The sequence below is a fragment of the Clarias gariepinus genome, chromosome 18 (genome assembly GCF_024256425.1).
Source record: "Clarias gariepinus isolate MV-2021 ecotype Netherlands chromosome 18, CGAR_prim_01v2, whole genome shotgun sequence".
Taxonomy (NCBI): Eukaryota; Metazoa; Chordata; class Actinopteri; order Siluriformes; family Clariidae; genus Clarias; species Clarias gariepinus.
Window position 1 is genome coordinate 19,078,411 of NC_071117.1, and position 25,355 is coordinate 19,103,765.

The following is a 25,355-nucleotide window of genomic DNA, read 5'->3' on the forward strand; positions in this document are numbered from 1 at the left end:
GGGCTGTAAGATGTAAAATCACTAAAATTCATACAAAAAAAATTCTGATTATCATTACATTTAGTATTTTTGAGATGCAATGTATATAAAAAAGCAGCATTTCTAGAAAAATACTCTGGACAATACCAACCTTTACTTTCTGTTGATCTGTCTAGGAACCGCTGCAGTCCAACTAGAGATCGGGGAGGCCAATGGTGACTACCATAAATATTTACAACTGTAATGGGCCCTCCGGCTAACATTCACATGTGCATTTTCACACACAACGGGCAATTTTTAGAAATGCCAATGAGTCCAATCTGCTTGTCTTTGGACTGTGGGAGAAAACCCAGCAAGCATGGGAGAACATGCACAACGCAAAGCACACAGACCCTGAAGCAGGAATCAAACCCGGACCCAGGAGGTGCATAACGACAGTGCTAACCATTGTGCTAAGCCACCCAGCTCCTAACCTTTACTTTGCATGCATTAAAAATGTATCAATATCACTTGATTACAGGTACACAGCTGATAACAGTCAGTCATTTGTCATTTATATACAATTTTGAACAAATATTTCTGGTTCTATCATTTTTTTTTTTACTTTATCAGTAAAATTAGCACACTTTGTTGATTTAGTTCATTGCACTTTTTACATTAGGTCTAATTCTAATACCGGATGCAAAGTGTGCCAGGCGTCACATGCATTCTAACTACAATAGCACCATCGCTTACACGTTGGTGGCGTACACCATGTTCACTACAGTATCATGCAACACATTTTTGTGCATATACTTTAGCATGAAACTATGGGTGTCTTTTGGCATCCTGCACATCTGTTTGTTTAGCATAGAACAGTGTTCATTTGGTCACACTCGTTTGCATGCTAGCATAATTCAGGTTGTAGCCACAGGCAGGGTTAATCATTATAAGCTCAAGCAGACTAACTCTGCTTATTAAAACAATGTTTATCACAGTAGTGTCATGGGTGGAGGCAAGAGAGATTTGCTAGTAAATAACTCCCAGTTGAGAAGAAGCTGAAACGCTGATACGCTAGTCGTCGGAATGTGTAATTTCATGACGCAGATTCTGTCTGCCAGAGGAGCCCATTCTCGTTTTTTCACATACTGTGGATATAGCAGGCCACATGACAGCAACATGGACTGATCTACTGAAACTGATGTGCTAAACTAAATAGTTGCAGGCTATTTTCCCTCCCTTTATTGATTGCATAATGCCTCAGGATCTCTATTCAACCCCTTAGAACATACCACTCTAATGTAGTCACGCAACACATTTTATACTGGGAGACTTCAAACTGATATCAGTTATAATATGGCGTTTATAACAAGGATATGCAATAATATGGCTATATTATTATATGGCAATATGGATGGGCTTAATGATGCTAATGCCTTGAGGGCTCAGACTGCTTATAATTGAAACATGAACTCATGCTCAGTCCTCTACAGCTTGCACTCTTCTTTATTACGCTAAAAATAACAAATAAAGAAGTTTTATAAAATACCTATAAGTATTTTTACTCTCACATAGTGCCATGATTGCATTGTGTTATATTGGTATATTAAAACATTTTATGTACTATACTGTATGTTTACGAGGTGGTATAAAACCTTTACGAGACTAGGCTGCACGCACCTTCACAGGGAGATCCTACCTTCATAAGTCAGTGTGCCAAAAGACACTGCCCTGTGCAACTGGTCATCTGGACAGCAAGTTAGAACAAAGAGCGTGTAGCACCGCCACATAAAGGGGTTATATAGATGTTTTTTTAGTAGTTTAACGTGAAAGAAAAATAACTGCTATGTTTTACAATCTCGCCCACTAAGTTTATTTTGTCCCCATGTCTGTGTTTTTGGTTCCGGGGTTAAGCTCTGTTGTTGTTTGTCTTTTCTTGCTCCGCTAGGCCTACACCGCACCGAAAGTTAGATTCTAGACCCCGTTTTAGTGTAACTAGGTTTTGTAACAAAGTTAAACATTACAAGCGAACGTCAAATTCTGTGTGAAAATGGACCAATCTGCCACATTTGCATGATTTTACGATTTGGCAAGTTTGTGCCGATGTTGCAATGAGTCGTTCGAGGTGTATTGAGTGGCACACGTGCTTCAAGAGCGGAAAAACATCACTGGAAGATACGGAGAGATCGGGAAGACCTTCAATAAGCTCAACCACCGAAAATGTCAAAACCAATCCACAACATTGTCGGTGTGTCATACGGAACAGTCCAGGCAATCTTTATGTGTGTCCCCAGGCTGCTGACCCAGGAGCAGAATGGACATTGAATCAAAGTCTGCCAAGACCTTCGTCAGTGTGACGTAGATGACCCATCTATTATGTCCCATCACCGGGGATGAAACTTGGGGCTTCACAGTGGAAGAGCTCATCATTATCATATCCACGCACGAAAAAGACGAAGCAGGTCCGCAGCTCCACCAAATGCATTCTCATTGTCTTGTGCATCAAGAATTCGTCCCCAGGAGCTAGACGGTCGATAGCGTATTCTACTGCCAGGCTTTAAGGCGTCTAATGGAGAACATAAGGCGAATAAACAGAGCTCGTAAACAGAGCTAATCTCGAAACCTTTTGATACTCCCATGTAAGTCAGTGGTGGCTCAACAAATGAGGCTGGGCTACCGATCAGATAGTTGGGTCTTGAAGGTAGGTTGGCCTACAGTACTAACAAGCTGGGATGTGTGATAAAAGAATTTCACTGTGCTATAATGTGTGGATGTGATAAATAAAGGCTTCTTCTGCTGCTTTTTCTTCTTCTTCCTTTATACAATATGGGTTCAAGGCCAATGTGATTTGCACTCATAGAAATGCAGCTCTGCCTCTGCTCTGTGGCCTTTTAGCCAGATTAAAAAAGGAGGAACGTGCATTGTATAGCTACCCAAAATACTGCACTCAAATGCTTGTATCGAAGAGAGAAGGACTGCAGTAAACGTAAAATGGATTTCATTTCAGGACCCTAATCAACCTGGTAAATTGCAGTAATTGTCACAAGGCTCACTCTTTGCAGTCACACACTCAGCTATGCTGGGCGATACAACCTCAAATCAATATCATTCAATTATAATTCATTATTATAATGATTATTTTTTAGTTCCCTGACAAGGTTTTCACTGTAAATATGCTCAACTATTAAAGCCGTTATGTTTTTTTTTTTTCTAATGAAAGAGTTCTCCTCCATGTGACAGCCTGGATGGGGAGTCATGTGACTACAGACAGTACATGAATGTACACAAAGTGGGGAAAGTAGTCATTTCTAACTGGGATTAACTGCCCAGACGTACTCTCATCAGACACCTTCAGGTACTTTCATTTACATATAGAGTGGCGTCCAGACGTCTGGGAGCACTATTGAAAATTTCTCTATTTTGCATTCTTTTCTAATTTAATACAACAGTTTTCATTACAAAATATATTCCCTACATCAACTTAAGTAAAAAAAAAAAGAAAAGAAAAAAAAGTATAATCTTTTAAATATTTAAATGAATTTTTAAAGGAGTGAACTTTTTCCTCTTCATCTTTTTTTTCTTTTCCTTTTCGCTTTAATGACACTGTGTACCCGAGCTGGGGAGATTAGGCATGAGCAGTATCTGACCTTTTGTACAAAGCAGTTAATACGCTACGTATCACATATTTCCTTACATTTACTGTAAGTAGGGATGTAGAACTTTTAAATCTTGAATCTTGAAAACTCAAGATCTTCATCTTTGTTTTAAATATTTTAAAATCTATTCGTTACATTAATTTACAATCTATTTATTTATTTACTATCTAACATTTATATATTTCTTCAAGTTTAATGTACAACTGCTTTGGATATGACTAGCAACACATCCTATACACAATAATTATATTTTATAAAAGCTGTCGCCTTGGGTTCGATTCCTGTGTGGGGATTCCTGTGTCGATTCTCCGGTTTCCTCCCAAAGTCCAAAAAGATGCAGATTAGGCTAACTGGTATTTTTAAAATTGCACCAGTGTATATAAATGCATATGTGAATGTTGACCGGAGGTCCTACCACAGTTGTAAATTGGAAATGAAATACAGAGGTTCTCAGATGGATGGATGGAAAGTACTGATTGGTATTGCCCAGACAATTCTTCTAGGAATGCTGCTTTTTTATATACAGTGCATTTAAAAAAAATTAGAATATAGTGGATTATTTATTTATTTTATTTATTTTTAAAAAGTGAGTCTTTTATACATTCTAAATTCGTTGCATATAAATTTAAATATTTCTAGCTTTTTTTTGTGTGTGGCATACATTTCAATGATTAGCTTACAGCTCATAAAAATATAGTCATGTTTAAAAGTTAGTACCCCCTCTTGTATGTTTTTTTTTTTTTTTGGGGGGGGGCTAAAAACATAATAAAAATCATATGACGATCAACAATTAACATATACAGTTGTAAACAACCTCTAAGTGTGTGAATGTTGTCCGCAGTTCCAACTAGAGACCATGGAGGCGGTAGTTAGGGGCTAAAATCATCTGACCATGGAGGCGGTAGTAGAACCTCTGTAGTACAACTAGGGACCATGGAGGCGGTAGTTAAGGACTAAAAACATAATAAAATTCATCTGATCGAACCTCAGACGAATAACATATACAGTTGTAAACAACATATAAGTGTGTGAATGTTGACCGGAGGTCCTACCACCTCCATGGTCCCTAAGGTGGACTACGGAGGTTCCTAGATGGATGTAGACAGACAGAGTATGTGAGTTTCAAATATATTTAAACCTGTTCAAATAGTGTAAGTACTGGTACACAATAACTTTAACATAATAAATTAATCTGTTGGATGACATAACCAAATATGCTTTTCATATCTGTGGATAAATATTAGGTTTTAGGATACCTCCAGGTATGTTTTTCACATGTTTCACCTTATTTTAGTTCTTTTTATATATTCTTAATAAAGTAAAAAATTTTGCTTTTACTTTACCTGATGAACAGAAAGACAGATGACTATACGCTTTTATTTATATAATACAATACGAATGTATAACCACACTTTGATAATTAATTAATTATATAAACAGAATGGTCTTTGTACAACCAAAATATTGGCTCATGTACTGGATCTCTGTCTATTGGAGGAGGCATAATATTGGTTGTTGTATGGGATATAGTTAGCATGTATACCAGGTATATCCCATATAAGAATGTGCTAATACTAAGAGCTTATTGTATATGTGATTAGAACCGATAAGTCCCTGAGACGTGTCATAAAAAAAATACCTTCAAAGTTCTAAAATCTTGTGCAGTCTAGACCACTTTGTCATTGGTAAATCCCACTTTGTAATCCAGTTACAATAACCTAAAGCTCATAAACAGCCGTTGGGTGTCAGCAGAGACAAGCTCAGGTCATCTTTCACACCCCTGCTTAAACATGCTCTTTGCACTTGTCTGCCTGTTAACAAGCAACACCTTATCTCTGTTCCTCCACCACGAGGGCTGAGCTAACAGTTGCTATGGGTGATGTGGTTTTCACTCAACTGTTTGACGTCAGGCATAAAAGCAGAAGTGGGCATTCCTTTTCAGTGCAACAGAAGGAGGAACTCACCTTACAACGCAAACAAGCATTACAAGTGGCGGCCGAATGCCACAGGCCAGGGGGTTGGGAGGCAAATTCTGTGGAAACACATATGAAGGTATGTTCAAGCTTAAGAAATTAGATAAGAGAATGTGCAAGTATGCGAAAGTAGGAAAACTGCAGTTTGAAAGGTACAGTTTTGTCACTTTGCTACAACTAGGAAAAGTAGTGGAGAAAGTGAAAGTGCTAAAAAGGTTGTGGTTGACAGGGGGACATTTTGGGCTGTCAGTTATTCAGTGGGTTCCGTTTTTTCCACTGTTGAAACTTTACCTTGACGGTTAATGAGTGACTACAGTGTCTTTTCTCTCACGTTACAAAAACAGGCCAGGGCAAGGTACGTAGAGACGAAAGGAAAAATTAAGTATTTACCATTCAAGCAATGTACAAAGTGTACACTTAGATATCAGGGTTAGAGACGAAGTATGGTATGTTCAGTTAGAAGACTTTTATTATATACGTACAATATGCATGTACCTACAATTATTAGCTGTTTTATGACTAGATCATGCAGCGTAATATTGAAATTCCCATGCTACAGAAATGACTTTTTATCACAGTTTTAAGTCAAGAATCATTGCTTGTGGCCATGTGGGATGGTGTGAGATGGCCCCACGCAAAGCTACGCTTCAGTTTTTTTTTTTTCCAATTGCACATCACATTTTAAAGTGTAGATATTATTAGTAGTATTACAGAGCAACTGTAAACTGAACAAGGGAAAAGCTATCATATGTTTGACCTACAGTATGTGTAGTAATGTTTTTCTTTTTTCGTGGGTATTTTGGAAAGCGGTAAAACAAGTTCCTGTTACCATTTATAGCCTCAGTTTTAAGATAAAACAGGAGGGGGAAAATTTTTTAGCTGGTCGTGTTACCAAAACGCACTTCATCCCGTATGCTGTACAGTATTAGAAAAGTTAAAGTTACATTACAAGACAAAATTGCTAAAGAAACATTGGCTCATGGTAAACTGTAGTATATATTTACACTTGTGTGAACCAAATCAATGTATATATATATATATATATGTGTGTGTGTGTGTGTGTGTGTGTGTGTGTGTGTGTTATATAGTTACTGTAGCACAAACTGTGTATATACAGTATACACATATACTATATATATATATATATATATATATATGCACACACACACACATGTGTGTGCCTCCCATGTAAGTCACTGTAAATGTGCTGCTACTATAAAAATAAAAAATAATATCGTATTAAATCGAATGCATTAATATATTGTAACGAGGCGATATTGTACAGTATTATATTTGTTGAAAAAGACTGCATTGCTAATTATTTAGAACAATGACTTGGTTCACTTTTTTCCACTGAATTCTATGAGCACTGTATGATCTGTAAAAAATGCTTCAGTTAAAAGGATGCTGTGAAAAATGTCCAAACAGCTACACTTATTATTCTTTGCAAAAGTAAATGCAAAGGTTTGTTACATTATTTCGGGTTCGAAATGACTCTTCTGTAAACTGTAAACTTTTGTAAGTTCCACGTAATACTTTTTTATTTTCCGGTACATACCTACTGTTGTGAATGGAATATCTATTCTCTACGGCACTATAGATCATTGAATCCTTATAAATTCAAGTAATGAAGTAGTGTTTGCATAGGATTAGACGACAAGCTCCATACAGGAGAAAGGAAAAGCAAACCCTTGAAAGTGTAATGATTCCCATTTCAAATCAATAGAGAGAGACACCAAGTCAATTAGAGGCCTAATGCAGTTCTTACTGGCTTAATTTCCTTCTCAATCTGTGTGGGGGTGGTGGAAAGCGAGCCCGGCAGCGCGAGCGAGGGAAAGAATGCATCATCCACACCTGGCCATACTTCAGTGCTAATTTTGTGCGTCTGCGCTTCGCCTCTATGCCTCGCTGAGTGCGTTTGATATGTATATCACCAGACACGAGGCTCGATCAAACCGGCACCTTGGGGGACACTGACTTATTGCAAAGGCTCAACATCATAATCATAACATCGAACAGCCTTTCCCAAAAATAGGCCAAGGTTGATAACGAGACAGAAACCAGTACCAGTATAGTATTGCAGCAACATTGGCTTGTCTCTTACGCTTTTCCACGAGGAATACAGTGACGAAGGGGGAGGCGGAGGGTGAAAAAGTTGCTCCTCTGCATAACAACATGTGAGATAAAAGGCAGAAGAGGTTCAGGCTCTTGCCAAGAGTTTGACCGACTTCAAACTCGATAAACATTATGTCAGAGGTAGGGCAGAGCAGATTCAAAGCCAGGAATTATGTACTGTAAGGCAAGGTCTTCAGGAGCAACGGGGCAAAGTCTATTTAAGATCTACTTGATATCTGTACAGCACTGTGAATATTCCATTTGAATATATCTTTTGATTTATGTATCATAAAAAAGTAAAAAATTCTTCAACTTTATTGAAAAAAATCTATTTGCAATATAGACAACATTTATCAAAGTACATGTGAAAAAAAAAAAACATTCTCAGCAAAATGTCAAGTAACGTTTTACCAAAATGACCTAAATGTAATTTCAGACCGTTCTAGTTTAACATATTAAAGGTTCTCGAGTATTTTTTTTAAAGATAGGGGACCTTTCATTTACGATAGAAATTCCAAGGATTCTCGCAGCATGGATTTATTTCATAACCTTAATCCAACTATTCAAATTTTAGACTCATTATTCAAATGCACGCAGTAATATTTTGGCTATTTCAAAATTCCTTTCCAGGAATAGAACACAGACTCGCGTTGACATTATAAAACTATAATCGTACTTATTTGTGAGTGGTTGAACACCATTAAATTCAAGGGTCTGGTTTAAAACTTAATAATTAATCATTAATGAAACACTCTACCACTGTAAAACAGACTCCCTAGTTAGGCTTCATAGATCATTGAGTGTCCCTAGCCCCCCATTTTGAAAACCACTTCATAAAAGAGGGCATGGACGGTTGTGCTGAACTACTTCAGCATGAAACAGAAACATGGGGGTTAAACTTTGTGAAACATTTCCCACCCACTATTTCCGCTTAGTCGGTTAGAATAAAGTGCCTATTTGTAGCGAATAAATATTGTACAGTCTTTCTGTATAAAAAAATATATATCTCAAGTATGGACATTAGGAATTGTGCTCAGTTGTCTCTCCCACCTTGCAGAACAATGGTATGGGTTAATTGTTAACGTTTGATCAGTAGGTTGTTATACGGTGTTTGCACGAGCTTAAAAAAAAAACTCATCACTATGTGGCTGATTTTTTTTTTTTTTTCACTGCACAAGTTTCCTCTCTGTTTCCTCTAACTGTTACACTTAGCTGTGCCGGTCTTTGAGTCTGGCTGATCAAGTAATGAAGATACAGTATACTGCGCTCATTTAATGATGTGAGCAAACAAAGGCAGGTTGTTCAAAGCTTGATGTGCTGCATTGTCTTTTCCCCTGATGAATAATTTCTATTATTATATAATATAAATGTCACACCCATTATATCAGCCAAGTTATTCTTTATTAGGAGTGTGTAAAAGACAAACTGTTTTTTGGTTGTGGGTGTAACTGTGTAGTGAGCAGCAGGTTATAGCGCTGTGGCTGTCAAGTCATTTCTCATCATTGACATGCATGTTTAAGTTTAGAAGTATTGAAGGAATGAAAAGCAACTATTTGTGTTTCAGAAAGGTCATAGTGGTTAAAGTTAACTGGCAAGGAATCAGATGCATTTGAAGCAAATCAGTAATGCAAACAAAATCAGATTATTAGTAAAGATTTTACGCGGCAACATGGTGTGGGGGCCCGTGGTGGTCATAACTGGAACGCACATTTCTATTTTAAAACCTTCAGCGCATTCTGAGAAAATGTAGACTACTGTGGCTTGGTATTTTTGAGTCAGTAATTCTCAATTCTAACGGCAATGTAGTGTCGTGTTTCAATGGTCAACAAACACTTTAAAATCAGGATTGTTGAATAATAATAATAATAATATTAATAATAATAAAATTATTGAGGTAGTAGTATCAGTATTGGTAGTATTAATTGTATTATTAGTAGCACTGCTGGGAATAGTAATAGCAGTAGTATCAGTAGTAGTAGTGGAAGTAGTATAGCAGCACTGGCAGTAACAGTACTAGAAGTGGTAAAAGTAGTAGTAGTATCTGTAATAGTACTAGTAGCATTATTAGTATTAGTAGAATATTAGTATTATTATGGTATTTGTAGTAGTATTAATATCAGTTTGGGTAGTGGTAGTAATAGTAGTATCAATATTGGTAATGATAGTCGTAGGTTTAGTAGCACTAGTAGTAATAATAGAAGATGTTTTAGTCCAATAGTAACTAGTGATAGTGGTATTTAGATGCCAAAAATATTGTAATGTGTATTGTAATATCATAACATCCAGTATACTATTACTTATATTATGGTTATTACTATATATATATATATATATATATATATATATATGGTACTATTTTGTACCATATACAGTAGTACTGTGTGTGTGTGTGTGTGTGTGTGTGTGTGCGTGCGTGCGTGCGTGCATATGAACTATTCTATATTACAATATAGAATGTAAATCTACTATATATTGTAGTATATATACATATCTACTATATATTTACTACTATATACTATACTATTAGAATTATACACTACAATATACATATATGCAGTATACAAATATCTATACTACAATATAGAATTGTATATATGCTGTACACACTACTATATATTGTAGTACATATACTATATATTTACTATATACTATACTATTAGAATGAAACACATATATATTACAATATATATATCATATATATGTATAATACAATATAGAATTGTATACTGTATATACATGCTACTATATATTGTAGTGATATATACTAAATATATATGCTATATATATATATATACACATACTATATTATATACTATACTATATTATACACATATATACTACTATATATATCTATATATATATTACAATATAGAATTGTATATATATATATATATATATATATATATATATATATATATATATATACACACGACTATATAATGTAGTATATATATATATATATATATATATATATAGATATATATATATATATATATTATATAATTACTGCTATATACTATACTATTAGAATTATACACTACAATATACATATATACAGTATACAAATATCTATACTACAATATAGAATTGTATATATACGCACTACTAGGCCTATATATTGTAGTATATATACTATATATTTACTATATACTATACTATTAGATTTAAACACATATATACTACAATATATATAACACACACATATATATATATATATATATATATATATATTACAATATAGAATTGTATATATACACACTACTATATATGGTAGTATATATTGTAGTATATTTACTATGTACTATACTGTACTATACTATACTGTACTGTACTATACTATTCGAATTATATATCATTCAAATGGTAAAGTATTAAAAAAATCTTATCTTTTCAAAGGCCCTTTTTAGAGCACTTGCTTGATTCACTTCCTGCTAAAGAGCAAGCAACAGCCAAATATTTTCTGTCAGGATCTTTCAGAGAGCAAGCCAAATAATACATATTTACACCACAGTCTCCCGTACACACAGACACAGGTGGGAGAACTATGGGAGAACAGGAAAAATAACCCTAGGGAGTTAAATGGCTTGGAGCTGGAGGCAGCTTCGGTAGTCCAGGTGTGCCTCGGTTGTCAAGGTGCCGTCACCATGCTTACGTCCTGTAACATGACACCAAACGAGGGAGCGGTAAGGTAAGGGGGGAGGGGAAAATGTAGACGAGTGAGAGAGAGAGAGAGAGAGAGAGAGAGAGAGAGATTTTCATAGGGCAACAGCAATGGAGTAGCTCAAAACAGGATTTTCAGGTAAAACCCAAAACATTTACTGATGCCCTGGTGTTTCCAGACTGTTAAAACCAAACAAAGAGCAAACGACAGATCAATGCCATTCTGTAGTGATCACATAGCTGCGGCAAAGGATATAAATCCATCAATGAAGAAGGTAATCTTATCCTCTAATAATCTACACTGGTTCTTTTTTATTGTTTGTTAGTTGTTGCAGTCTAACTAGGAGGAGTTACTTCGTATTCTAGAAGGCTACTTCTGAACTCTTAGGAGGCTTCAGTGTGAATGTAAGAGTGTATGTAAGAATGTAAACTGTGTTTATCTGGATGATTCCTTAGTAGACGGTGGACGTCTTGGCTTATAATAATAATAATAATAAGCAAGATATGTTGTTTAGCTGGTTAAGCTGAGTGATATATAACGTGAGGCTAAAATACAAATCATGTGCTCGTTGTACACTGTCAGGTGAGGTTGGAGTACCTGGATTTGCATCGCTCATGCATTGCATGTACTATAGTTTTCTATGGTCTTATAAGTAAACAGTGCTTATTAGTTACTTACACGAGCAGTTAAACATATGATGTGAACATCTAGTGACTGCTGACTGTCACTGGCCCTTCTTATTCCAGCCACAATGTGCCTGTGCGTCTCACATGATTGCCAGAGCACTAAGTATAAACTATATGTTTATTTTTGAAAGATTTAAATGAACATTTATAGCGAAAACCTAGGGCTTTTGGTTTGTATTGGTTATGGCTCTTCCACCATTATGCCTGCAGCTGCTGTTTTAACCCGCTCTTGCTTGCTGTGACGTCAACAGTACATTTCCTTCCTGTTTCTTCTGTGGTGTGTCTACAAAGAAAGATAAGGGAGAGCAGCTAGAGCAGTCATGGAGGACGAGAGAAAATGTTGTTTACAGAATGCTACCGAAGCACGGCTGGTGTAAACGCTTTGGACGGAGCGAAAAAGGCTAATCTAAATTGTAACGTAACGTCTACTCTGAATTTTTTTGTCTGCTGATTGAATAGATGTGGAGAAACTGATGATGTACGACAGTTTACACTTAGGAAATGTGCTATTGCTCGGAAATGTTTTAGATGATACAACTTAACATGATGGCAGACATCAGACTCAAGTTATCATTGGTAGAAACACTAACGTACAGGGTTCCTCTTTTGCAGATTCCCAGCTGCTCAACCACTGGAAACAGCAATGAAGTGAAACTTTCCAGTGCCTCTTTGGTGCTATTCGAACATGGATTTTCAAACGTGTTTCCTCCGCGCCGAGCTTGAAGTGTTCTCTCAGTCAAACTGAAACGTTTTTGGAACTGAAACTAGCGCTTATAAGCCTGAAAAGGCCCACTGTGATGACTTCTTAGGCCTGTTACTGGTGTTCAACATGGCCGCTGTGGTTCAGCAGACCGAGGGCGCCTGGGATGGCGCAATGAAACAAGAAGACGACTCTCTGCAGGTAGTATTTCATTTTCTAGGTTTTACAATGTCTTTATATATGTGAAATCAAAGTGATACTAAACTAGCTGTCTTGCACAATAAAAGGGGGATGAAAGCCCATTTCTGTTGTCAATTATTCATGTGCTTCACTGTGTGGGCAACATAATGAAAGCTGCCATGACCTTGATTCACTCAGCCCGCTTCTATTATGGAACAAGCTAATGCTGATGACAGCGGGATTTTCATTCATTGCTTTATGAAGATCTGCTTGACATTATTCACAAATCTTCTACTTTTTTTACCCCCTCCTTCTTCTTTTCCTCCAGTTGGAAGATCCATCCTCTTTCCCAGCTGTAATCGTGGAGCAAATGCCACAAAGCCCCATGCTCAATTATTCGGGTCTGACGTGTGATCAGCCATTAAGATTGGGTCTGGAGCGCGATCCTGTTGATGAGATGACACAACTGACAGGTTAGATCACATATCACATATAACACAGGTTCCTTAAAACTTGACTTAAAGGGTCTTTTATACACTTTTGTGAATAGAGTAAGGGGGGGGTGTACATGCATAACTGGGCCTTCAGTAAGTTTAAAAACATGGGGCTCCCTCGAAAAAAAATATATATATAAATAAACACAATGGAAAAGGAACCACTTTTGTCATTTTACTATAAAACATCTGTTTTTTATTAAAGATTTTCTAACAAATATACAGTAGGCTCTGAAACATATCTTATTTACATTTACATTGAAACATATCTTATTCACAGCCATAAGCTGCCGCAGCATGACGTTCCCCCTTCATAGTAAGCAAAAATATCTATATACTCTACTTGAAATTCATGTACATTTTTGTTTGTGCTTGACGATCTAACCACCTATAAAATGAATATCATGCAAGAGAACTAATTAAAAAAAAAATAAAATAAAAATAAAAAAAAAGTCGGTGTACTATATTTTAAGGTCTGTTGATTAATATGGATGCATTAATTAATAATTTGATTATAAAAATAGTAGAAAACACTAAATTCTTTTTTTTTTTTTTTTTTTTTACTTTTTATGGCTAAAAGGGTAACATCAATTAAAAAAAAATCCCATGTGTGCCTGCTATAGGTGTGCTCAATTTAAAATGCACCTCACAGAACCCAAGAAGAAAACAGGAACAGCAAATAAAATATGCTGAGCTCAAGGCAGCACCGTGACTTAGTGGTTAGCACTGTCGGCTTGCACCACTGGGGTCCGGGTTTTATTCCCGCTCCGGGTCTGTGTGCATGGAGTTTGCATGTTCTCCGCGTGTTTAGTGGGTTTCCTCCAGATTAGGCATTCCCAAATCCCCTTTAGTGTGTAAATGAGCATGCGTGTATGTATGCTTGTGCCCTGCGATGGATTGGCACCCTATTCCAGGGTGTACCCCCCCTCATGCCCTAAGTCTCCTGGGATAGGCTCCAGGCCCCCCGTGACCCTGTACACAGGATAAAGCGGGATAGTCGACGAGTGAGTGAGTGAGAATGAGCTCATAGTGCTGTTTACTTAAAATACTTGAAAAAAATCATTCCTTCCTTTTAAATGAAGATCATGATGTACAACCTGTACAACATCATGTACTTACATCTCACTGACATCAGTCTCTAAAGTTTAATAAACCCCCCAAAAAGATCCAAAAATTCACAGACACCCACTAATAGCAAGCTAACAAAGAAAAGCCTCACATCAAACACAGCTCAATCAATATCTAAAAAATAATAATAATTAAATGTGACTGTAAATATAACTCATCTGACATGCTAAAAACATTGTTTAAAGCTGAATAAGCTGGACATTCCTCGTGAAGGAGCAGTGAGTAGTAGCCAATCCAGTAAAGGACTACAAACACTACATCACTAATGGCTGATTTGATATTTAGTTAATCAATCATAATTCAGTTACAATTCAGAACCCCCCCCCCCCCCCTTCCCCTCCCAGAAAGCCTCTAGTGGTCAGTAACCACATAGCAACAGAAGAAGAAAAAATCTGATTGGCTCAATTTGACCTTGCTCCCCAGGGTCCTAAAGCTACATAGTTTATTGGGAAAAGAATAGGACTGTGTGTAAGTACAGTAACATTATATTTAAAGTGACAAGAATATACAGTGCATCAAAAAAAGAATTAAAAAATAATATAGTGGAAAACTTTTTTGCAATTTAATTCAAAAAGCAAACTCTAATATAATCTATATTCATCACACATAAACTGAAATATTGCAAGTCTTTTTTCAATGATTGCAGCTTACATCTCATGAAAAATGAAAAATCCAATATCTAAAAATATTGGAATATTGACTTACAAAGAAGGATTTAAAATACAGAATTGTCCAATTTTATTATATATATATATATATATATATATTTTTTTTTTTTTTTTTTTTTTTTTTTTTTTTAATGCACTGTATATCTCTTTTTTGTACAAAAATGTTACACCTTCACTAAAGGCTTTGGAGGCCTTAAGGTATTGGCAATGCTTTTCCCCTCGTAAATTGGATTTTTTTTTATTGTTTATGCTTTTAAATATATACCTTAAGTAGATGTTTAAGTCCAAAATTAAAAAACATGGATAAACAGAAAGTGGATATGTGCCCTGCAATTACATTAAATGTAATATATATTTATACTCGAGGTTACCCGCGGCTCCACCCGTGTAAATGAGGTTTACCCGCGGATCCGCCCACGTGCAGATCCTGATGCCTGCATGCTATTAGTGCTGGTGCATGGAGTATGGAGTGTGGGGTCAACTCTCGGCAGCTCCTCAACCTGCTCCAAGATTTCTCCCTGTCGTATGAACCATCACTGTACACGCATCACAGTATGATCCAGGGTTTCAGAAGCTATGAGCTCAGTCTGATGTGCCCCTGGACGACGCTGCCTACTGTCACAATATGTGAGGAGCGCCTGTGACACGGCCACTGTATGATATAAAAGTTGTTGCCTATGATCATGATGTAACCTACTGTTACATTACAACGGCCTGTGACATGCCTGTGACAGCACATAGCTGTTTTAATGTAAGTGATAATGCTCCTGGATGGACATAAATTAAGAAAACAACAATATCTTTTTCCTTCATATGGATTATGGTCTAAATGTCCATGAAAAGGAGGAAGGTCTTTGCATAAAACTACAAAGGGCGTTCAAGTCAAACCAGGACTTGGAATTAAGTCTCTCGTGAAGGATGGCATGAAATCGATTGACATTTACAGAAAACTTAAAGCACTGTACAGTAATGAAACTTGAAAGGTGATCCTGTTCAAAGTGGCTCAGAGATCACTGCAGTCGTTCCCATGAACATATAGCAAGTGAAACCCTAAAATTTTTTTTTAAATAAATAAATCGATGGATAATTTGTCAACATTAGTGGAAGAGACGTGTCTGTCTGTGGGAACTATACACACAATAATTCACGAACTCCACGTGCACATTACAGGAAGTCGACTTTTGCCACATCCCTTGTACAGTCTGACCTTACTATAAGCCATTTTCACATGTTTGGGCCAACATTTCAGATGTGATGCAGGCCACTTTGATCATGGCTCGGTTCTTACAGAGAAAACTTTCTACCTTGATGGTGTCCAAGCACTAGTGAAACACTGGGATAAGTGCATCAATGTAGCAGGGGATTATATAGAGAAATTAAGGGAGTTTTTTACTCTCAGAACTGTGTTCTGCTATTCTGAATGATCAAAAGACCCAGGGTAGCTAGAACACCCTACGTTTATAAAGTTAAAAACCATGCGCGTTGGTCATTCTACGTACAGAAAAGTTGAAACTTGCTCATAAAAACCTCCTGAAATATATTTCTTCTTTCACACCTAAAACTTCTTCAATAGCAATAGCTTACCTTTTTAATTTTTATGAATCCACAAAAAGGAAAGCTTGCATATGCATAATGTTGTATACATTTAATAATTGGTGTAACGTCTTTTTCTGGTAGCATCAATGACGGTAACACCAAAGATAATTTAGAGAAAAATCATCCCTTTTTACAAAATAGCTTGCATGTGTAAGACCACATGGTTTTCAATTATGTCAAATTTTTCAATTGTCAAAATCAATTCATTATTAGAAGTAATGTGTTAAAGTCTTAAAAGGTGTTTATAATCATAAATCGAGTAACACCAATGACGCATAAAACTGCTAAATAAATGATGACATTTCTGAACAAATGAAGCCATACCGTTTGCTTTTGTCCAGTGAACAATTTGAATAATTTCACATTAAAAAATAAAATAAAACTCACACTTTTTGTGTAAAACTAACACCAGTTACAGAGTTTGGTTGAGTGATATTTATTTCATATTATTATCATATTATTATAAACAATTATTGTTTTATGATTTTAGTGTTTAACTTACTTTAAAATATATTAATGTTAGTGAGAATCAGATTTAGTTAATGAAAAAAAAATGCTTTAGATGAAAAGTACTGTATATGGTCCCACTTTGATGTATGATCCTATTGACAAGACTTTTCTTTGAGCTTGGCCTTTTTATAAATCAAGGGGAAAAAAATGCTACAATTAAATATTGAACATTAAATTAAGAGAATGTATTGTATGTGTAAAAGTACAGACAATGCTATACTTTTCTCTACAAGCAATGTGTCTGTTCTTTAAATGGTTTTTAAAAGAAGTGACAGCACTTTCCACAATTTTTGTAGGATGGACCAAATTCATCTTTATCAAACTGAAAATCTTTTCCTACTCCCTGGTTCAACGGAACATTTAACGCTAATCCCGTCACTACAACCTAGTAAACACTGCGAGTCAGCCAGCAGCTGTGTCTGTTGCTCAATCCCAGACGGCTCCCTTTGCAGCCTAGTGCACTTCAATGCTATTAGGTCGTACCCTATATAGTGCACCTACATAGGTCATGAGGAGTATATTTGGCATACAGCTTCAGGCCCCACCCGGGGCAAGTTCTCACGTGGACGCGCAGCACGGACGCAGTTCGGGAGCACAACACTGACGTCGGCGCTGTTTGTCAGGGGCAGAAAGTGTAACAATGTAACAGTGTTAGCGTTTAAACGGGTTTAATTAAAAAAAAAAAAAAAACGGTTTGGGGACCCGTTAAAAAAAAAAAAAAAGTGAGTACACTTCAAAGCGAGTACTTGGTTATGTTCTGGTCTGTTTAGTTATATCATGTTTAATCGTTAGCCAAGTCGTTACATTACATGTAACATGGTGTACATTAATATAAAACTCTTTAAAAAGCTCTTTATGTGAGTGTAAGAACTGCTTGAAATGCTTAAAGGTAACTTTCTGTGTTGTTAGCCTCTTAGCTGATCTTATCTCAGCCTAGAAGCTCCATGGTCTAAGACTGCACATATACTATAATAACATCCCATAATAAGGTCTGTTGATAGAGTAACAAAACTTTGCATAAAAAGGATTAACAAACCGTTCCTGATGTAATGTTTGTTTTGTGTCCTTCAGTGGAAGCTTATCAGAGTAGTAATGAAGATGCCATGATGGAGAGCGCAGAAGCTGCTGAAGCTCTGATGAACATCGATTCCTCCACTCATCTTTCACTGGATGACAAGCACAGCAGTAAGTGTCTGCTCTCTATGGAGGGGACTGAAGCTCGGCTTGTTTCTCTCAAGCTCAAATTTATGGAAAATATATGTTCCAGCTCATCAGATCTGGCCGGTGTTAAGGGTTGAATTGGTAACGCCCCAAAAAAGGGCTTGAACTTTTCACAGTCTGATAAAATCTAATCTAAAAATTTTAAGGTTTCTTGGTTTAAGCTGAGTTTTAAAACAAACAAAACTAACGAGTGGATAAAAAAAAAGAAAAAAAGTAAAAAGAAAGAATAAAAATAATAATAATTAAAAAAAAAATTATATAGAAGTCTGTAGAATCTATGTGGCCAAAAGTTTGTGGACACTCCATCATCTTTCACAAATTATTGCCACAAGGTTGTAAGCACACAATTGTATGAGATGTCTGCATTAGAGTTGAGGTAAAGAATCGATTCAGTTATGACTCGTGATCTATTTGTGTGAACTCCAAAATCGCTTTAAAAAAAAAAAAACTATTTTTATAGGAGGCATTTAAGGAGTTAAAGCAACACCTTTTCTTCATAATCCTACAATTATCACAGTCTGTACTATTTATATACGTTCATCCCATGGTGACAGTGAATTATTTGCTAAATTTTTTAAAGAAATAGTAATAATTATGGTGGATGACAGAGATACATGCTGTTAAACATTAAACTCTTGTATGAGAGGTTAGATCATATTGTTTAAATGCGCGCTTGATTTCTTAAGTCTGAAAACGAATGTTATAAGGAACATTTAATTACTCATTAAAATATTTTTAAAGGGTTTGAAATTATAACAATGTGGGGGGGGTAATGTAATATTAAATCAGATACTTATAAAATGATATTTATCGTATAGCAATTTAAATCGAATCGGCATGGAGTTATCATGATAATATCGTCTCAGGTAGTAACTGGTGATTCCTATCCCTACTTTGCATACGTTGTAGCAAAACAGTTTCATTTAGTTAATGCTGGTGCTTATTTCAGCATAATAGTGTGCACAAAGCGATATCTATGAAGACATCATTAAGCAACTCGAGTGACCTCCACAGAAGCCTGACTTCAACCACATCAAACAGTTTAGGGGTGAATTGGAAAACCGATGGGATCTTTTTGCTAGGAACTGATGGATTATCAGCCTGCCCGATTATCAGATCTGATATTTTTACAATTATAGTTATCTGTAATATTTTATCAGTATCTGTAGTTTTTGTTCAGAGTAAGTGTGTCTTCAGTGAAATCTCTGCGATTTATTAGGAGCACAAGCGGTCTCACTGGACAGCATGCTGAGCAGCTGTGCTTTCTTCACCACATTCTGGTGCTGAATTGGGACTGCTAGTTGAGACTCAAATTTCAGTACAAGTTCTACTAGTGCAGTTTAAATTTTATTAGTTTTGTTTAGTTTTACTTTATAAATCTTTAGACTGCTTTCTTGTTTGTTTATTTATTAATTATTTAATTAACCTTATATGATATATTGCTGGGAGCGCTTTTTACTTTTTATTTAAAAATAATGTTTTTTTTTATTATTAATCACCAGGTGATTCCCATACCCATCAATTGACCTGTACGTTTTGCCCAACATCATGTTCAAAAAGTGATGCAAAATGAAGATTCTCTTGTTTTATTTGTTTACTTTTCAGTAAACTGTGACAGTTTATTAAGTTCTTTTTATGAGCTGAAAGAAAGAGAGTTGACTCTACTGATTCAGTGATGGGTGAAGCAGTGTGCTATACTACCTAAACAAATATAGATTTTTATTATATTTAGTTCTGGTCAGCAATGTCATGTTTAACATCATCATGAATAAAAAATGTATGAACATGCTCGGAATTTCAGCAGAAGTAGCAATGAAACGTTTCTATCAATAGTGAATTAGACAGCCAAGGGGTTTTCACTGCAGTCCACCAAGAAACCGAGGTCGTCGTTATCCGGTTTAGATGGAGTCAGGATGGCGGAGGTTCTGAAATTCAGCCTGCATTTTAAGAGAAAAATTGCAGCCGGATCCAAAAGAGATTCCTAAAGGAAGGAACGTGATTAAAAAAAAAAAAAAAAAAAAAAGGAATTCTGCCATAAACTGTGGTCAGATATCCAACCAGAAATCTCCCAGAAGCTTGTTGACAGCTACCCAACTATGAAATCTTACAAAATGACCCTGATCAACCCAGGACAAATTAAACCTCGTGCTCCAAATTCTTGAGGTTTTTCTTCTATTACAGATATATGTTGTACAATCATCCTGTCCGAGATAAAGACGATTCACAGAAAGCATTGAAATCCCGATACTGGCACGACCTTCATGTTTGTGACGAGTGTATGTAAACTTCTGACCACAACTCTAAATAGAAATGCATGTTAATCACTATTGTTAAAAAAAATGTTAGCATTGAGGTATCCGCCCAATCACATACCATGACTAACTGTGAAACCATAACGGCCCTAGTCTTTTTTCTTTTTTTTTTCTTTATTTCCCTAAACACTCAGCTTGTCTTCTTTCTAAAAACTACGACATTTACACTTGCATGTCAAAATTTTATCTACAGTATTATCGTTTAGTACCAACAGCCATGCTTTATTGTTCTTTTCTTTCTTTTTTCCCCCAATCACATAGCTCAAATGTTTCTTTTGACGTCATCACTGGTAGAAGGTAACCAATTTTTAACGGATGCTGTTGGCGGGCAGCAACCGTGGATCCACCTGCAAAAAGGATCTCTACCAGAAGACAAACCAAAGGCTAAAAAGGGTGACTAAACCTGCTAGCTAACACTTCATACAGAAATTTAAAACATCTTTTCTTTGACAAAATATTTAAATTGTATTGGCTTATAAATTTATTTTTTTTGGTGACTCTCAGGTAGAAGGGCTAAACGGCCAAGGGCACATTCTCCAATGCCTGACATAACGATAAAGAAGAGCAAGGACAGCAAAGGTGAGGAGATTTTGTTTTTATTATTATTTTAATTTATTTATTTTTATTATTATTTGTAATGCTACAGTTTTGCTCAGCATAATCAATCTTACTTATGTGGATGTTACGGTTTACTTGCAGGAAATACATTGTACCTTTGGGAGTTTTTGATTGCTCTGCTGCAGGATAAGTCCACTTGTCCAAAATACATCAAGTGGACCAATTGGGAAAAAGGCATATTCAAGCTTGTGGACTCCAAGGCTGTGTCTCAGTTATGGGGCAAACACAAAAACAAACCGGACATGAACTATGAAACAATGGGAAGAGCACTTAGGTATGGTTTATTCCAATGCTTTACTTTCTGCTTGAATTTAAAAATAATTACCAGTCTAGATCTTTGCTGATGATGCACAAATACAATATGTATGATTTACTTCATTGTCCTTTTAAATAGGTACTACTATCAGCGTGGTATCCTGAATAAAGTCGAGGGTCAGAGACTCGTGTATCAGTTTGCAGAGATGCCAAAAAACATCATCTACATAGGTGACGACAGTGACAACTCTGGTGGCAATAATTTCAACATTTCACATGAGGATGATGATGATCACTCCAGTGAGGCATCCTTCAATGAACTATCACACTTAAACTACACCCCTCCCTCCCAATCCAAATTGCTCACTCCCAAAACACCGTCGATGAGCACCAAAGTTCGTAGGGCTGTGAACGGAAGCCAGCGTAAGCCACCTAACAACCCCGGTGAGGCTACAGGAGCCACCAAACAAGCTCGTCCATTAGGTCTCATTCAGCAACAGCATCTACCCATTGTTTCTGCGGAGATGATTAAAACTTTTCAGAATGTCCAGTCCATCCAGCCAGGGCAGCATGGGTCAGTTTTCCGTACGGCTCAGCTATTAGAAAGTCTTCGTGACAAGCAAGAGACCATTGATGTCAAACAGGAGCAGCTGGAGGTTCAGCAAGAGGGCCAGGCACCTCAGATTGTTACTCTTCAACTGGTTCCCGTGTCTTCCACTGATGAAGGAATGGACGGATCTATAACTTCTTCTCAGTTCATCATGCAAGCTATTCCAGAGACCATGCCAGAGGAGGTAACCCTTGTAGTCCAGAATGTCACCTTGGACAAGGCTTCTCCTGATGCTTGCCAAGATGTTGACAGGGAAGCAAGCGAAGAGGCCATTGTCTCTAGTTCTGTGTCAAGTAATGCCTCTGTAGTGACATTTGCTGGAGGTCAAGTGGTTTCTCAACCTTCGGGTACGGTTATCCATTCTGTAGTCACTGCAATGGAACCAAATATACCAGGTCAAATAAGTGACCCAGACCTCAAAGATATCTGCGGAGCTCCTGAAAACTCCTACGATATCCCGCAAAGTCCAGACATGGATAGGAAGAGTCTTTCGGAAATAAAGGTGGAGCCATTAAGTGTGGTCATCCTTAATGACTCATGGGTGGGTTACACTTCCAACGAAACCACAGAGTCATCAGGCTAAACTCAGGCTAGACTGAAAACTCATATTGTCCAATGCCATTAAAGCCTTACTCATCACATTCCTTTGGGACTTGCACATGCACTGGAATTTACAGGCACTCCTTTTTCTCTCTCTATCTCTTGTTGTTTGTTTGCACCAGCCTTGCCTTGCTATGCCATGCAAAGATTATTTTTTAAGAGGACCAATGATACTTATGCAGCTTATTCTGACTTATTTTCTTTACTTAAGTGCCCTAAATCATATACTGCAATGTTGTTCCTCAGGGTTCTTATCTGACACAAGCGGTAATGTGTCAATAATGTCGCCATGTAATGGAAGGCCAACAGCAACCACGTTGTATCACTCGCAGAAGAGATAGAAAGGACTTAAAGATATCTCCTGGATGGTGATGGTCAAAAATTAGTGATACTGTATGTAATGCATATTTTTTTGGCAAAGATGCACAAATGCAGACATGGAGTAACTGCTGCCGGTCTGAAAACTGCATTTAAATCTGTATTTTACAAACACATTTCATTCCTTAATAACCTTATTCATACCTGGATCAAATGTGTGACTTGGCTATAAATATTAACAAAAGATGCTGTATTTTTATTGACCAAATACATTTTGTTTGCAAAGAAGCTATATATATTTTAAAAGCTGATCCTGTGCTGTCGACTGTATTGCTGTTAATGTTTGTCCGAGAAAAATGTGTGACCAAAAGAACCTGAGAATTCAGGTGCTGCATTAATGTGACAATCATTTCATGTTACTTAACGCCCTAAATATATAATATGCTGTGTTTAAAAGAATTTGTTGATGATGCACTGCAGCCTGTTTTGAGATGAATCATTTTGATGAAGATGATGATTATGATGATGTAAAGCAGATGTATAAACATTCCTTATGACAAAATGCTGCAGTCATATTAATTGTATGCATTTTAGGATCTGGCCATGGCCTGCCTAACTTGCTATGGGTTTTTTGATAAAATCACATTTTAACTTAAATGTGGTCCAAAATGAAATTCGAATTAAGCGTTCAGATACAAAGAAATGAATCTTTAACTATCCTGAAGTGCAGATGCATTTGTCCATGCACATGTTGAAACTTTTATTAGGTACTTAAAATAGTGTATTTTGTTCCATTTGAGTTTTTGTTTACGTTGACTGCATGTTTAAAATTGATTAAAATTCAGATCACAAAATGCTCTAGTTTTAATAAATTTTAGACTTGGCAAGCCATTAACTCAGTGGCTGAAAAGAAGATGGATTCTTCTTCCAACATTACTTACTAATATTGGGTCATCTCTCTTTTGTATATGCCAGCTGGTTAAACTATAATCTTTCTTTTGTTTTTGTGCCGTCTTTGTTACTTGCTGTAGTACTGATAACTGTAACGGTTGAATGTGACTTCTATTTTTTATTGCCTTTTTTATTGAAAAAGCCTCTATAATGCTCATGGATATCAAAGCCATAATGATGATGTCTCTAACTGAAAATTGCTCCCATTTTTCTTAACATTGCATGGACCTTTTTTTTTTTTTAATCTAAATTTCTTGACATCATTAAACAAACCTCGAGCACACCTTGTGTTAGTTTGTTTTTTTTGTCTATCATTAACAAAGCCATAATGTTAATATACACTGCCTGGCCAAAAAACAACAACAACAAACTTCAAGATTTCATTGAATCATCTTTAGCTTTGATTACAGCACACAATGTGGTGACCAGGTCATTTGTAAAAATAGTTCTTTATGCTTCCAGAACCACTATTTTGCAATTTGAGTCATGGAATATACCTATGCCATCAAGGAAGAAAAACTCTATAGATTTGATAACTAGATCATTCAGTACATTCAGGTCATCAGCTGATTTTATTTTTTGCTACATAACATTGCTGAGTTCAAGTTCAAGTAGGCTTTATTGTCACTTCAACCATATACAGTTAGTACACAGTGAAACGAAACAACGTTCCTCCAGGACCAAGGTGCTACATGCAACATAAATTTACAACATAAATTAACAGAGAAGCTAAACTAGCTAACTAAGAGGCCTAATAAGCTGGCTAGCAGAGACAAGTCAGATAGTCCTAACATAAATTACAACATAAATTAACAAAACCTAACTAACTAATGAAGACTATCTGCAGGTTTTACAGACAACATAAAGTGCACATGCAAATGTGCAGACGAGCAACAACAAAGTCACTGTGCGACAACCACGACATAACAGAACATAAAATATGGTGTTAAGGTAGTGGAGAAACAGTAAACATTCCTTAACATAGCAGCAAGAATTGAGGAATTAGTGCAAAAAGTAATGAATATTGTGCAAAGAGATAACAGTGAAGCATTTACAAGTTTGTGTGTGCGATAGTTTGGTAGTGTAGGTCAGTGTGTCTGCGCTTGTGATAAGTCAGTCCAGTCTCAATGTTTTGATGTAGTTGA

At 36.3% G+C, this 25,355-nt stretch overlaps 1 protein-coding gene across 4 annotated transcripts; it reads left to right on the forward strand.

The window, feature by feature from the left end:
* Positions 1-5,538: 5,538 nt before the first annotated feature.
* Positions 5,539-24,493, forward strand: LOC128506460 (ETS-related transcription factor Elf-1-like). Of its 4 annotated transcripts, none has more exons than XM_053476904.1 (9): positions 5,539-5,666; positions 12,662-12,950; positions 13,258-13,402; positions 13,704-13,739; positions 18,397-18,510; positions 21,120-21,251; positions 21,363-21,437; positions 21,558-21,750; positions 21,871-24,493. In XM_053476904.1, exons 2-9 carry the CDS (start codon positions 12,879-12,881, stop codon positions 22,922-22,924), a joined length of 1,821 nt encoding a protein of 606 aa, XP_053332879.1. In that variant the 5' UTR covers positions 5,539-5,666; positions 12,662-12,878; the 3' UTR covers positions 22,925-24,493. The 4 variants fall into 4 exon arrangements, with proteins under 4 accessions (XP_053332879.1, XP_053332881.1, XP_053332878.1 ...); XM_053476906.1 differs by lacking the exon at positions 5,539-5,666 and adding an exon at positions 11,546-11,637; XM_053476903.1 differs by lacking the exon at positions 5,539-5,666 and adding an exon at positions 12,322-12,462.
* The last annotated feature ends 862 nt before the right edge of the window (positions 24,494-25,355 follow it).